General features: G+C 46.5%; 1 protein-coding gene across 3 annotated transcripts in view; it reads left to right on the top strand.

Annotated features, from left to right (window-relative positions):
• Positions 1 to 13,057, top strand: part of LOC142560454 (uncharacterized) — a 58,603-nt gene that overhangs the window by 19,346 nt on the left and 26,200 nt on the right. For all 3 annotated transcript variants that reach the window (XM_075672579.1, XM_075672578.1, XM_075672577.1), the window contains 5 exons: positions 2,214 to 2,616; positions 4,728 to 4,959; positions 7,724 to 7,886; positions 10,263 to 10,366; positions 12,736 to 12,889. In XM_075672579.1, coding sequence (XP_075528694.1) covers positions 2,214 to 2,616; positions 4,728 to 4,959; positions 7,724 to 7,886; positions 10,263 to 10,366; positions 12,736 to 12,889 — 1,056 coding nt within the window. The remainder of the gene's footprint in view (positions 1 to 2,213; positions 2,617 to 4,727; positions 4,960 to 7,723; positions 7,887 to 10,262; positions 10,367 to 12,735; positions 12,890 to 13,057) is intronic.

Raw genomic sequence — 13,057 nt, 5'->3', positions numbered from 1 at the left:
TACGCTTCTCCTATCGCTCTGTCTGTCTTTCTCCTTTTCAGAATAAAAACAACTCATAGTCAGAGGTAGCATGGTGCGCGGGCACACGATGAGCGGATATTTATTATTATTATCATGATTACTGTGTGAAACAACCTGCTATTCGTGCTTTTACTATTGTCGATTACCGCACGAAACCAGTTGATATTCACAGCCCATCCTGTCATGTTGCGTGTACGTTTGCTAGCTCTCTAAGCACGTCAGACTTCTTCAACTCTTGTATTCCAACTTTCCGCCTTAATAACTGGAAGGAATCTTGCTTCTGTAGCATAGGTGGGGTCGGCATAGCACAACCCTAGAGCAACGGTTCCGTCGTAGTAAAACGAACTTTGCTCCAAAATAGCTTTGCTCCAAAAGAAGGGAAAAATTGTATATATAGCCTTGGTGCTGTGGCTTGCTCGTCATGGTAAGCTCGGAAAGTAATAGTACTGTCCATGACCTTCAAGAGCTGGCCCGCGCCGCCGTCGGATCTCGGAGGCTACGTGCTGTTCACAGAAGTTCGCACAAGCATCACTTGAGGGAACTCTGGCGATGTCGCCTGCGGAAGCTGCAAATGTAACGGTTTAGCCAGCACGGAAATGATGGCCGCACTACATGGATTTGTCCAAACATTGAGCAACGGTTCCGTCGTAGTAAAACGAACTTTGCTCCAAAATAGCTTTGCTCCAAAAGAAGGGAAAAATTGTATATATAGCCTTGGTGCTGTGGCTTGCTCGTCATGGTAAGCTCGGAAAGTAATAGTACTGTCCATGACCTTCAAGAGCTGGCCCGCGCCGCCGTCGGATCTCGGAGGCTACGTGCTGTTCACAGAAGTTCGCACAAGCGTCACTTGAGGGAACTCTGGCGATGTCGCCTGCGGAAGCTGCAAATGTAACGGTTTAGCCAGCACGGAAATGATGGCCGCACTACATGGATTTGTCCAAACATTGTCCTTCTGGATTCACACAGCTCTGCGATATAACTAATTAATTATTTCGAATAAAATACCATGTCACAAATGAAAGAATGTATTTGCAATGTTTATGCATGTGTGAGATACTTGTTTAATTGCCGAGTTTAGAAATATGACTGCCTTGAAATTAAAGAATTCGAACTATGAACAATAATACAGGGAGAACATTCGAAGCTACAGGCAAGGATATTATAAATATCCAAGAGCTACTGACCGTGCTCGTTGTATGGGAATGATGTCACCGTCAGAGTTCCCTCTGGGAACTTTGTTAGGAAACCATGTGGTGCTGTACAACCTAAGGAAAACAGAGATTGAGTTCTGCGGGTGCATCTGGTTTATTGCGACCCCCGAGATAGCACTATTCCGCTGTTTGCTAAGAAATCGGTGCACGACATTCTCCAAGGCCATTTTCTTGGCTCACTACGATGTCATTGCTCCTCCTACGAGAAGATAGCCCACTGCGTTCGAGGCTTAAATGCGCAGAAATAAGATGAGATCGCTTTCTAAAATTGAATGCAGAACGTTAAATGCATGGATATCCCAATATGTGCATTTCAAAACATCCTATGGCGTTTAGCTCACTGCGGTATAGATACTTTCTGCTTGAAAGTAAAGTTCGGAGCTGTGTAGAACATTCGGAATTTTGAACACAAATGGAAAGTGCTCGCTGTTTGCATCGTATTCGACTCCAGAAATGGCGAAATTGTCCAATAATCCTTTCTATATGTGGGTATTGTTGTGATCGGCCGTTCACCCCGCGACAACCTGCGGTCACGGTTCAGTCACTGACCATTGACCAGCGCGGGAACACCCGCACTGGTCAATGATACGGCTGTCACCTGTCAACAGCACGTGTACGTGTACGAGTTCCGGATGACTGGCGTTGTCTCGTGCAAGAACACACTACGCTCCACGTGCCCTTTGACAAAAAAAAAAAACAAGCAAGGACTAAACCTGAGGATAGGTTTTCCCTGGAAGTGCTCTTAACAACCAGCGCTGGTTACATCGATATATACAGTGTAGAGTCGAAGCTGACGCACTGAAGACTCCTAGTACAAAGGTGCGAATCGAAGAAATAGATTATTAGTGCAGGAACACAGGCGCATTGCGTGCTCATCACAGCGTTCGTAACGTATACGGGCAATATTTCTCGTTTCATCATTCGTCTACGTTGTCCTTTGCAATGAAAGTACAATGGAGGGTATTTCTTTTCTAAACGCAGACGAACGCTAGCAAGACCCTGGCAACGACTCCAGTTGTGACTGTCACGCCACGGACGGTTCCTAAGACTCCAAAGCCATCAGCTAGCACTCCTAAAGCAACGCCCAGTGTGACAACGCCGACTCCATTGACGACCCCGCCGGCGCCTACGACAACAAAGGCGCCGCCACCGCCCCCACCGTCGACACCGGCCAAGAAACCGCCGACGACGAAACCACCACCAACAACGACGAAGGCGCCACCGACAACAACAAAGCCGCCACCGACAACGACGAAGCCGCCACCGACAACGACGAAGGCGCCACCGACAACGACGAAGGCGCCACCGACAACGACCAAGCCGCCACCGACAACGACAAAGCCTCCACCGACGACTCTGTCTGCCGCGGTGACCACGTCGGAACGTAAGTCGTTTTACGCGCACCCATCTGTCTACATTGGCGAAATAATGTCTGTCGCTGCGAGGGAAGCGAGCGCCGGAGGAGGTAGACGCCTGAAGGTCGAGAAGGGAATCGCCGCGTTCGCGTTCTTTCCGTTGGTGCTTCGACGCCGTGGTGCTCCCCGTGCATGTTCACGGTATCTCATCTTTGCGTGTGTAGCAATATGCGATTTCCCTGTGGCAAACCAGGGACGGCTTGCGCAAACATTTAATAACGAAAATAATAGTGAACTTAATAACGTGGTCTAGTGCGGACTGCGAGTTGTCTAAGGAACATTTAAAGAGGCGTTCTTAAATTCGTCCCTATTTTCGTTATTAAATTCGTAAGCATTCCCATGGTTACCCAACGATAAACTATTCGTCCATGCTTCTTTCGCGTAGACAATCGCTTTCACGATAGAGCGAGCCAGCTATGTAGAAAGACACATGAGCAGCGTCACGAAAATTTGGGAATGGGCCAACTTGAAATCTGGGGTAGGCCAAATGAGATGGGGGGGGGGTAGGCCAACCTGAAATTTGGGGGCGAGCCAACCTAAATTTGGGAGTGGGCCAACTTCAAATTAGGGCACTGGCCAACTTTATATCTGGGGTTGGTCAACTTGAAATTTGACTATGTCCCAGCTTATACTTGGGAATCTGCCAACGTCAAATTTGGGGATGTGCCCTTACATTTGGGGGTGGGTAAACTTGAAAATTGAGAGGGGGGAAACTTGAAAATTCTGGATGGGCCAAGTTGAAATCTGCGGTTGCGTCAACTAAAATTTGAGGACGCCGACCGGACACCGCCGCCAGATTTGTTTGCTATACGGTGCCCTTAACGCTATCGCATTAATAATTACTAGAGGGAACTCTGGCGGTGTGTTTCCGGAAACTGCAATGGGACCGCTTGAGTCAGCGTGGTAATTATGGGAAGTACATGGATTTGTCTAATCTTCGTCCTTCGGGCTTCAAACTACTTAGTGATTTTTAAACTCGTAATTTTCTACAATTCACTGCGTAATAAATAATTAAATCAACATCCTTCAAATTTTCCGATGACACGATTCTAAGACAGGACCTCCAGCACAGACGCCCAGTATTCAAACCATTCCGCCACGCACGCAGGCATCGACATGCGACATATAATGCCCTTATAACATTATCGCGGGCAAGGCAGTGCCTTGAGACGCTTGGCGCGTTTCCATTTGGCCACCTCGACAAGCTGGACCGTCGCAATTAGTACAGATTGTGCGTTCTGCCAGGGTTTTCTGCACTTAGAAAAGCATAGATTGCTTTGCATGCAATTCACGACAATGAAGGCATACACAGCGTAATGAACAAATCCACAAGAACGTCTGAATCGCAAGCACGAAGATCAGACAAATCCATGTACTTCACATCATTGCCATGGTAGCTTGACATTGGTTGCGCCAGACAGAGTTCCCTCTATCCCGTTGGAGGACACTCTATGGCGTCGACGGCTCGTAGCTTGGCTTGTGCTGTGTGTTCCCGGCGCTGAGTTTGCACTGGACCGACACATGGTAGGGAGGTCACTTCGCTCGCTGCTGCTGCCGCGCTAGCTCACGCCAGACTTGCGACAGCGAGTGTCCGCGCTCATCGAGCATGATGCGTTCACGTTTGCTGTCCGCGCTGACACCATTCAGCTTGATTTAGTGAGCCATGGAATGTTTCAGGCCGATAAGTGTTATCCTTAATTAGTATAGTTGTCTGCAATTTGCTATCGCAATCGATGATTTGCGTTTCTGGCGAAACTGCGGCTTTTTTCTATAGAACTCTAATGAAACTCTTCTGCTGCGATCGTTCAGCTACCGTGGGAATGACGATTCGTACAAGGACTTGACTAAACCTTGTGCTTGTAGCTGCAATAGCTCATGTGACATTCTTCAATGTGCGTTGTGTTTCCCAAATTCAAAACATTCCTCCTTCTCAAAGCACAGCCAGGCAACTCATCTTTGCGCACATCATGCGTAATCATTGCGAAACGAATCAAGTCTACATCTCATACAACTGACTGTGTATCCAGGCAAGGCTGCCGTGTGTGCGTGACCGTAAATTCGCACGGATTTCGCACGACAGGTCCGGGACTGCGTCGCTACACTACCGTGTGCACGGTGAGCTACTTGGACGTCGGTCTGTCCTTACCTTTGGCCGGCGAGTGCGACATCATCTTCTACGACTCGTTGCTACTGCGACCGGAGGACACCTTTATGGGCACGCTCACCAATGCCTACCTGAAGCCGATCTTCGACGCAGCCAAGGAAACCAACATCACCCACAATACCGAATTCGGGATGTCCGTGCACGCACCGTAAGCAGTGTTGCTAGGTTCCTCTCCCGATGACCCGCACAGGGGTTTTATGGGGACACTAGAGAGCAACAATAGTTGAGCAATTGCATTTTGTCTTCTGGTGAAGGACATGTCAGGGCAAAAACGTTAAAAATTGTTTTACGTAGAGTCTAAGCTCGTTCACTTGCCAATGCTGCAGAACGTTTATGCACTGCCGACTAGCTCAATTCACACCTTACGTACTGCAGGACAATGCTTTAAAACTTTCTTCTGGTTTCTGTAAACTTTTCAGTCATAAGACTCTAGACAACAACAAAAAGAATATAGGCTCTTTAAGTCTCTCTCTCTCTGTCTGTCTGTCTGTGTAAACAGCGACAAGGTTACATGATTCGTCTAAGTACAAATGCAATTCTCGACAGTCTATTTTTCGCGGTTGCTAGCTTTTAAAGGGACTGACAGCCAATTTTCATGGCACGTATGTTTTTTATTGCAATGGAAAGCTGAGGGGTCACAGTGCGTTATTATGAAGTTGCGTCTTGGAACTATTTTATCAGAATTTTTCAATATGCAGTGACGATGTAGTTGTTCACAGGAGACATCCTTAAAACGGTGATAGGTGAGCGCGATAGCGGTTACAGGCTGGCATTATTGGGAGGCAGACGACAAGTGCAGCCGTAACTGTGTGAAAGTATTATTTTGTTTATGAAGTTGATGTTACTGGGGTTCATGTTTTTCGAAGGTTTAAAGTGTCCAAGGTATAACAGCCCCGTGTTTTCATGATTTCCTGTCCAATAGCTTCAGTATTTAACCTGTCAAAATGAAGCCAATCGGATCGAAAACTAAACGACACTTTCACGAGGGATATTCACTTCAGCGTGCTGCTGTAGCCGTGCGCGTGCTTTCAATTTCTGAAACATAGAATAAAGCGCAAGTGACTAATAATAGTGCAAAAACAATTCTAGGCAAGAATTATGTTGTACTTAACAGCCGATTTACGTACAGTAATCTCATAGACTACAACCGAAGTACCAAGTTTTCAGCACCAGGCCTCGCCACTTACTGGTTTTTGAGTCTTTCTTTGCCAATCAAAAAATATTCAATCGAGAACAGCCTGCTGAATTCTTATCGCTCTAAATCGTGGTCATTTCATTTCCATCAACGTCTCAGAACACATTCTGGTCAGTTGTCAGTCCCTTAAGGGTGTGCGAATAGTGAGTTTTTACACTGAATTAAATACGAATCGAATAGTCCCAGAAACGAATCGAATCGAATATGAATAATTTACGAGTGGCTTTCGAAGAGTGAAAAGCTGTTGTCGCAGTACCTATAAAAGATTGTTCGCATCCCAGCAGTAAAGTCAGAAAGTTTCTGTCATTACGCAGTATGTTGTGAGGTGCTGTTTATTAAAAATAACACAGACATTCTGATAATTGTATTGATTTCTGCTGTTTTACGCACCAAATGCCAGATTTATTTAAAGGCCTCCAATGCCTCCAATGCGCGGGACACGGGCGTTTTTGAATCCGCCTCCAAGGAAGTGCAGCCGCCGAGGCCGGGATTTGATCCCGCGACCTCGTGCTCAGTGGCACACCTTAGCCGCTAAGCCACTGCGGCAGGTAATTATGACAATGGTCTGCAAATGGGAAATTAAGCATTCTGAGTCAGCTGTTGCTTAGCTTTTGATTTTGTTGCCCAAATTTCACTTGGCCCGCCCCCAAATTTCAAGTTGACCTAACCGCCAATATAAGGGTGGCCAACCTCCAAGCATTACTAACCCCAAGCTTTAAGTTGGTCCAACCCCAAGTTTCAAGTTGGCCCATCCCCAATCTTCAGGTTTGCTGATCCCTAAATTTCATGTTAGCCTGCCCACAATTTCCAACTTGGCCCGACCAAAACTATTAACTTGGCCTACCCCCGAATCTTCAGTTGGCTCACCCCAAATTTCAAAATGGCACATCCACAAATTTCAATCGCTCAACCTCAAAGTTTCAAGTTGCTCCACCCCAAGTTTCAAATGGCCGACCACCAAGTTTCAAGTTGGCCCACCCTCAAATTTAAGTAGAGCCCCTCCCTATTATAAGTCTCCCCATCCATTTTCTATTAGCCCTATATACCCCTACGCGTAAAATGTCGCGCTTTTTGCATTAGACACGATGTTTCTAACAAAATTATCTCCCACCAACTTCTTATTTTTGGCTTCAAATGTTCGTTATCACTTACAAAGCAACGAAAGTCGACATTTACTGCTCTAACGAATAAATGTCGTCACAAATAAAACATTTTCCGGGATATACAAGCAATTACCCTTTCGCAAGACAGATTTTGCTGGGGTACTCGCGAAAGGATGCTCACACATTAAAACACAAACGCAGCATTAGGAACAAACACGAAGTGTTTTGAGCACACATTGTTCTTCAGAGGGGAAATTACAGCTGCATAGCTTTAATGTATGGTTACTTAAGCGACGTAGCCTGCCCCACTACACAAGTTCTCACGTTTTACGTCTATGCTATGCCCGCGGTGGTGAAAAATACCATACTTTTGTTCCAATGTTATATTTAAGTGGGTGCAGTTGAAGTTTTGTATTATTCGAAAAGTATTCGACAGACATTCGCATTTACGAATAGTGACTATTCGATTTCGAATATTCGCACATCCCCACAAGCTTTCCCAAGAAACTGTTAGCGAAAGTGTTTATTACATGCGAAACGTCGCTTGATGTTTGTGACAGTGACTATTTAATGTTTACCTTGATGAAATTTCGTCATTTTTATTTGCTTCGCAGCGCAATCAACGACTTCTCCGCCGAGGTCAAATCAGATGCCGGGATGAAGCACTACAAGGATCACTGGCAGCACAAGCTCTACCACTGGGGGGTCCTCAACATCCACCAGCTGATTGTGAAAAGCAACCCAGATATCCTGAAGACGGCGCTCACCGTACTCAAGGTTAGCTAAGGCAGCAGGTATCGTTAACGTTGTTTCAATCATGCAACGTGCCGAGTCAAGAAAAGTACAGGAAATAAGTGACGCTAATTTTGCGCTTACCTCAAGGAAGGATCAATTGAATACCAAAGTACGTTCCCGCAGTCAGAATTCGGTACGTTCTTAAAGAACCAATTGTGATACTGATACATGCATATTGCGTATTTCTTTTGGACGATGCACGAGGGCGCCCCGACGAAGAAGGCGAACGCTCTCTGGCTCTCGAGCTGTCGGCTGAACTGGCCAGCGCTGCAGTTACCCTTCGTAAATATACTTTGTAAATGGCCTCCAGTTCCTAATCTCATTCGCGTAACAATACGATGCACAAATGAACAAAGACACGTCCCCATCGTTCTGCAAACCTAGATCTGAGAATATCATTTTGAGCTTTAGTTCGGCTTCCTAGAAATTGATAGTGTATGGGATCGGCACTCGGTAAATCGTGGTTCATGCCCTCAAGGTAAGTTATGGTTCTGAAATTTTCGGAATCAAAGAAGCACGGTGGCATTCCTGCGTTGTTACTTCTGCGCAAACGGTTTGTCGCCAATCTGAAAGCTGAAGCGGTGCGTCCAACCAACCGAAGCTGGATAGTAAATTTTAATATTCTGCAGTTTTACGTGTCAAAACCACAATCTGACTGTATTGTAAGCCGCACTGGGGGGCACCAGATCAATTTTGACCAGCTGGTCTTTAAAGCGCATACATGATACACGGCGTTTTTGTTTTATTTCGCTCCTTTTGAAATGCGGCTACCGGTGACCTTGTTCTTGTCAGCGCAACGTCAAAGGCACTAGGCAACCACGATGGTTGCATCGCAAATTATTTGTCATCCTGTATGAATATAATTGGTCACATAGGCTAAGAATGTTCTAGAACGATACGGTGTGCAAATGTCATTTCCATTTCGGCAGAGATTGGCCAACAATTCTGCCGCCGCTCATATAAAGTCCGAAGATTTCACAGGAGTAGTTAAAAAGTGGTGGTGGTATAAAACATTGCACATACCTGTGTGCGATGTGTGACATGCGTTCTTTCTTGTATTACATTGTCCAGCGGCAAAATGTACATTTATCAGACCGTCAGATGCCCCAGTGTACGACTGAATAAACGTTTGCTCTCTGTTAAACCTAATGCGCCTTCCCATCAATCCCACTGTGACGGTCGTTTAAGTGTACAAAAATATACATTTAATTTAAGGCCGATAGTCAATCGACTATCCAAATTATGGAGGCGTGAGCGCCCTCACCAAGCTTAGTGCCCTCCCCCCCTTTCCCCGGCACCTTTAGCGCATGTTATGTAGAAGGGAGGGGGGCGCAGGTGATTGTGCTTCTCCTCCTCTACACCGGCCGCGGCTGCGCATGGCTGTCCGCTCGGCTAAGTGCATATGCGGGCCACGCGGCGTATCTTGAAAGTAATCTGCGGCGGGAGCCTGGCGGGAGCAGAGGTACGGCGAGCGAAACTGGCTGGTCGCTTCACGTCCGTCCGCTATGCTTTAGGAACTCATGCTACCTGGACCGAAATCTCTATTGCTGAGCCCGGCATGATGAAAGCGGTGATGTCGAAATTGCCGCGACTTCCTCGGGAGCGTCCCCATTAGATTTCTTGGCAGTGGGGCAATGTAGCTTGACGTCACAGGTCGAGTTGCACCGGCCTTGTGCTACCTAGGAGGCGTTGTTCCCGCGAGCTGTGTAGCATTAGACGTCGCGTAATCTCGAGCCATACACGCGTTGATGAGAGGCGAAGTTTCTCCCCCGCGAACTCACCGAGACCGGCGCTTTTCTCTACGTAAGCGTTGAGAGCGAATGCTGGGGTTTTACGTGTGAAAACCACGATCTGATCATGAGGCATGCCGTATAACTTAAATAGTCAACACACTCCGGAATACTTACTACCCGGGTTCTTTACCGCGCACCCGATGCACTGTACGCGGGGTTCTTTCGCACTTCACCCCATCGAAATGCGGCCGCTGCGGCCGTGATTGGACCGCTTAGCAGCGCAACGCCGCATCTACTAAGCGACCGCAGCAGATCTCGATGACGTCGATATCTTGATGACCTCGAGGAAATGGAATTATCTGAAAGCTTATCACCGTCCGCAAATGTGCACACCACGCTTTGAATTAGATATAGCGTTAGAAGATGAAAAAAGTACGGCAGGTTCACAAAGCACCGGCTCTGGAGCTCTGCGTGCTCTCTTCGTGTTTTTGCGCTGTTTACACTTTCAATCTTGCTGGGAAGCACTTGTAAGAAATTATTTGAATTGAAAGCACAGTTGCCATGCGGCACTATTCTACACACTGTAACCTTTGACGATATCAATTTGTGACGCAACTACTCGCAGGACCTGAAGGACATTGCTACAGCGGCGGGCAAGAACGCCTCGATGGTTGTGGGAGTTTTCTGCAAGGCTCCCGCTGGCTGTGTGAAAGTGGCCGAATACTTCAAGTAAGCTTCCACAGTTTATCCACTCAAATCGACGAGCTGACTGTAAACGTTTTGACAGACAGACACAGACAGACAGACAGAGACAGAGACACAGACAGACACAGAGACACAGACAGACAGAGACAGACAGAGACAGACAGACACAGACACAGAGACAGACAGACACAGACACAGAGACACAGACAGACACAGACAGACAGACAGACACAGACAGACACAGACAGACAGAGACACAGACAGACACAGACAGACAGAGACACAGACAGACACAGACACAGACAGACACAGACAGACACAGACAGACACAGACAGACACAGACAGACAGACAGAGACACAGACAGACACAGACAGACAGACAGAGACACAGAGACAGACAGACACAGACAGACAGACAGACAGACAGACAGACAGACAGACAGACAGAGACAGAGACAGACAGACAGACAGAGACACAGAGACAGACAGACAGACAGAGACACAGACAGACAGACAGACAGAGGATGCACGGGTTAAATTCTTTAAAGGACCACAACGGATTTCAAAGTTTTCTTATACTCATGAAGAGTTGGGCATAAGAAATACGGATGCAAGCCGAATGACCTAACAATCGCATCTAAAGTTTTTGAAACAATAATTTTTTACCAACCCATTCTAAGCTTCATACGTTAATACCGCTCAATCCTTGCAAAAGACGAAATTGGTAACAGCTGTTGGTAGAGCATGTCTATTAGTGTAACAAAATTTACGGGGAAAGTTCTTTTTAAGGAACTCACCTGGCATACCTAACACACCTCTAAATGTGACAGTATTTGTAAACATGTCCGCTAATCAATATTGAAGAGACACTAAAGGCACATAAACTGGCAAAGCATTTCAGAAACCTCCAGAAAACCTTTTGTGCTAGGAAAATGCTTACTTAAGAGACGATCGCGTCTTAAAGGTCCGCATTCCTCTAGCGCTACTCAAATCACATGCCACGAGCGAGGAGGTTTGACGTTGCATATGTCATCACCACCCTTTACTGCCGGTACTCATGAAAATGGCGCCCGACAGCCGATGCGGCGGTTTCTTCAGCTGATTTCAAGTGGATTGGGCGCATCTGGCATCTGGGTGTCTTGCAACCACTTCAAGAAAGGAAACGGTCAGTTAGATGACCAGTAGGCGTCGTGTGAGCATGACAATGGTATTGAATGGTGTCTCGTCATGTCGAGAAGTAGCAACAGTCAGCAACTAAGTATCTAATGCACTGTAGGGTGCGTCTGTCGCGTCGCGGTCGGTCGAATTTCACGCGCATGTGGTTGACTCTTTAGCGTGAGCTTCGCGAGACAGCCAAGCAAGCGCAGGGCTACACGAATCAGAAACCACTAAAACATGAGAGCTTGGGCGGGGCGTGGTGTAAGAATCAAAGAAAAAGAAAAATTCGCTATCCGCCGCATCATTGTCAAAGGCAACTTCCATTAGGTTTTTTTTTTTTTCTATGAATCGATTGGGAACTGGACAAGAAGCATTTTCTTCCATCTTATAATGTAATGATCTTTTTTTATTACCACTGGTTCAGTACTAGTAACAAAAATTAAATTATGGGGTTTTACGTGTCAAAACCACGATCTGATTGTGAGGCACGCCGTAGTGGGGGACTCCAGAAATTTGGACCACCTGCAGTTTTTTAACCTGCGCCTAAATCTAAGTACACGGGTGCTTTTCTCATTTATCTCCCATCGAAATGCGGCCGCCGTGGCCGGTGTTCGATCCCGCTACCTCGTGCTTAACCTCCCAACGCCATAGCCGCTAGGCAACCGCGGCGCGTTCAGTACAAGTAACGTTCCATATTATAATGCGATGCAATGATCTTTTTTTATTATTATTATTGTGACTGGTTCAGTACTAGTAACAGAATTATGAGCCGCTACGTCATCGGGCTAGTGCCAAAATATGCACGTAGACTGTCTCGAATCGTGTCCTTTATCTACCGCAATCTCTCGCTTACTGCAGATAGGTTCTCGAAAATATTGAAGCCTAAGAGGTGTATCAGTATTATTCTAAGCTTGAATTAGTATAATTGCTTTCTCTGTCCCCTTAGGCATTACCGATCAGTAACAATTAGTAGAGGCCCTGATGATATACAGTAGATGCAAAATATTTAAGAGGCAGTTTTACGGGCGGGCGTCCATGGGTACGCGTTTAGCAAATACGGCTAGAAACCTGCTCTTCATTTCGTGTAGTTCACATCTGATGTGGCCGAGGCTTGACGTGATGCAGTACCTCCACACACATTCCCTTACGCTATAGCCGCGTAAAAGCACGCAATATACCCCCCTCAGCCCACCTCGCATATCAGTCCATCTCCACGAGAGATCTTTTATTCCAGGACTGTGTACCTACCGGACGGCATCGTGATCTTGAGCCACATGTCTTTCAACGACAACAACATCACGGGCTGCACCATCATGCCGCCTAGCGTCTTTGAAGAAAAGGGACACCCTCTTCCCGAATTGAAGACCTTGTCCTACGTTTATTCGATGGTGAGTTTAAATATTCAGAGAGCAGGTGTCCTTGCATTCAGTGATGTGATAAACGCGAAAACGTACGCACCGTAGAGTTCCTACGTAAGAGATATTGCACGCTTGTGTAACGCCAAAGTGCTTTATCGACCTTTCCAGTGACGAAAACGAATGTATTCGATTTGCTGA

This window comes from Dermacentor variabilis, chromosome 10 (genome assembly GCF_050947875.1).
Source record: "Dermacentor variabilis isolate Ectoservices chromosome 10, ASM5094787v1, whole genome shotgun sequence".
Lineage (NCBI taxonomy): Eukaryota > Metazoa > Arthropoda > Arachnida > Ixodida > Ixodidae > Dermacentor > Dermacentor variabilis.
This window is presented reverse-complemented; position numbering and strand designations above follow the sequence as displayed.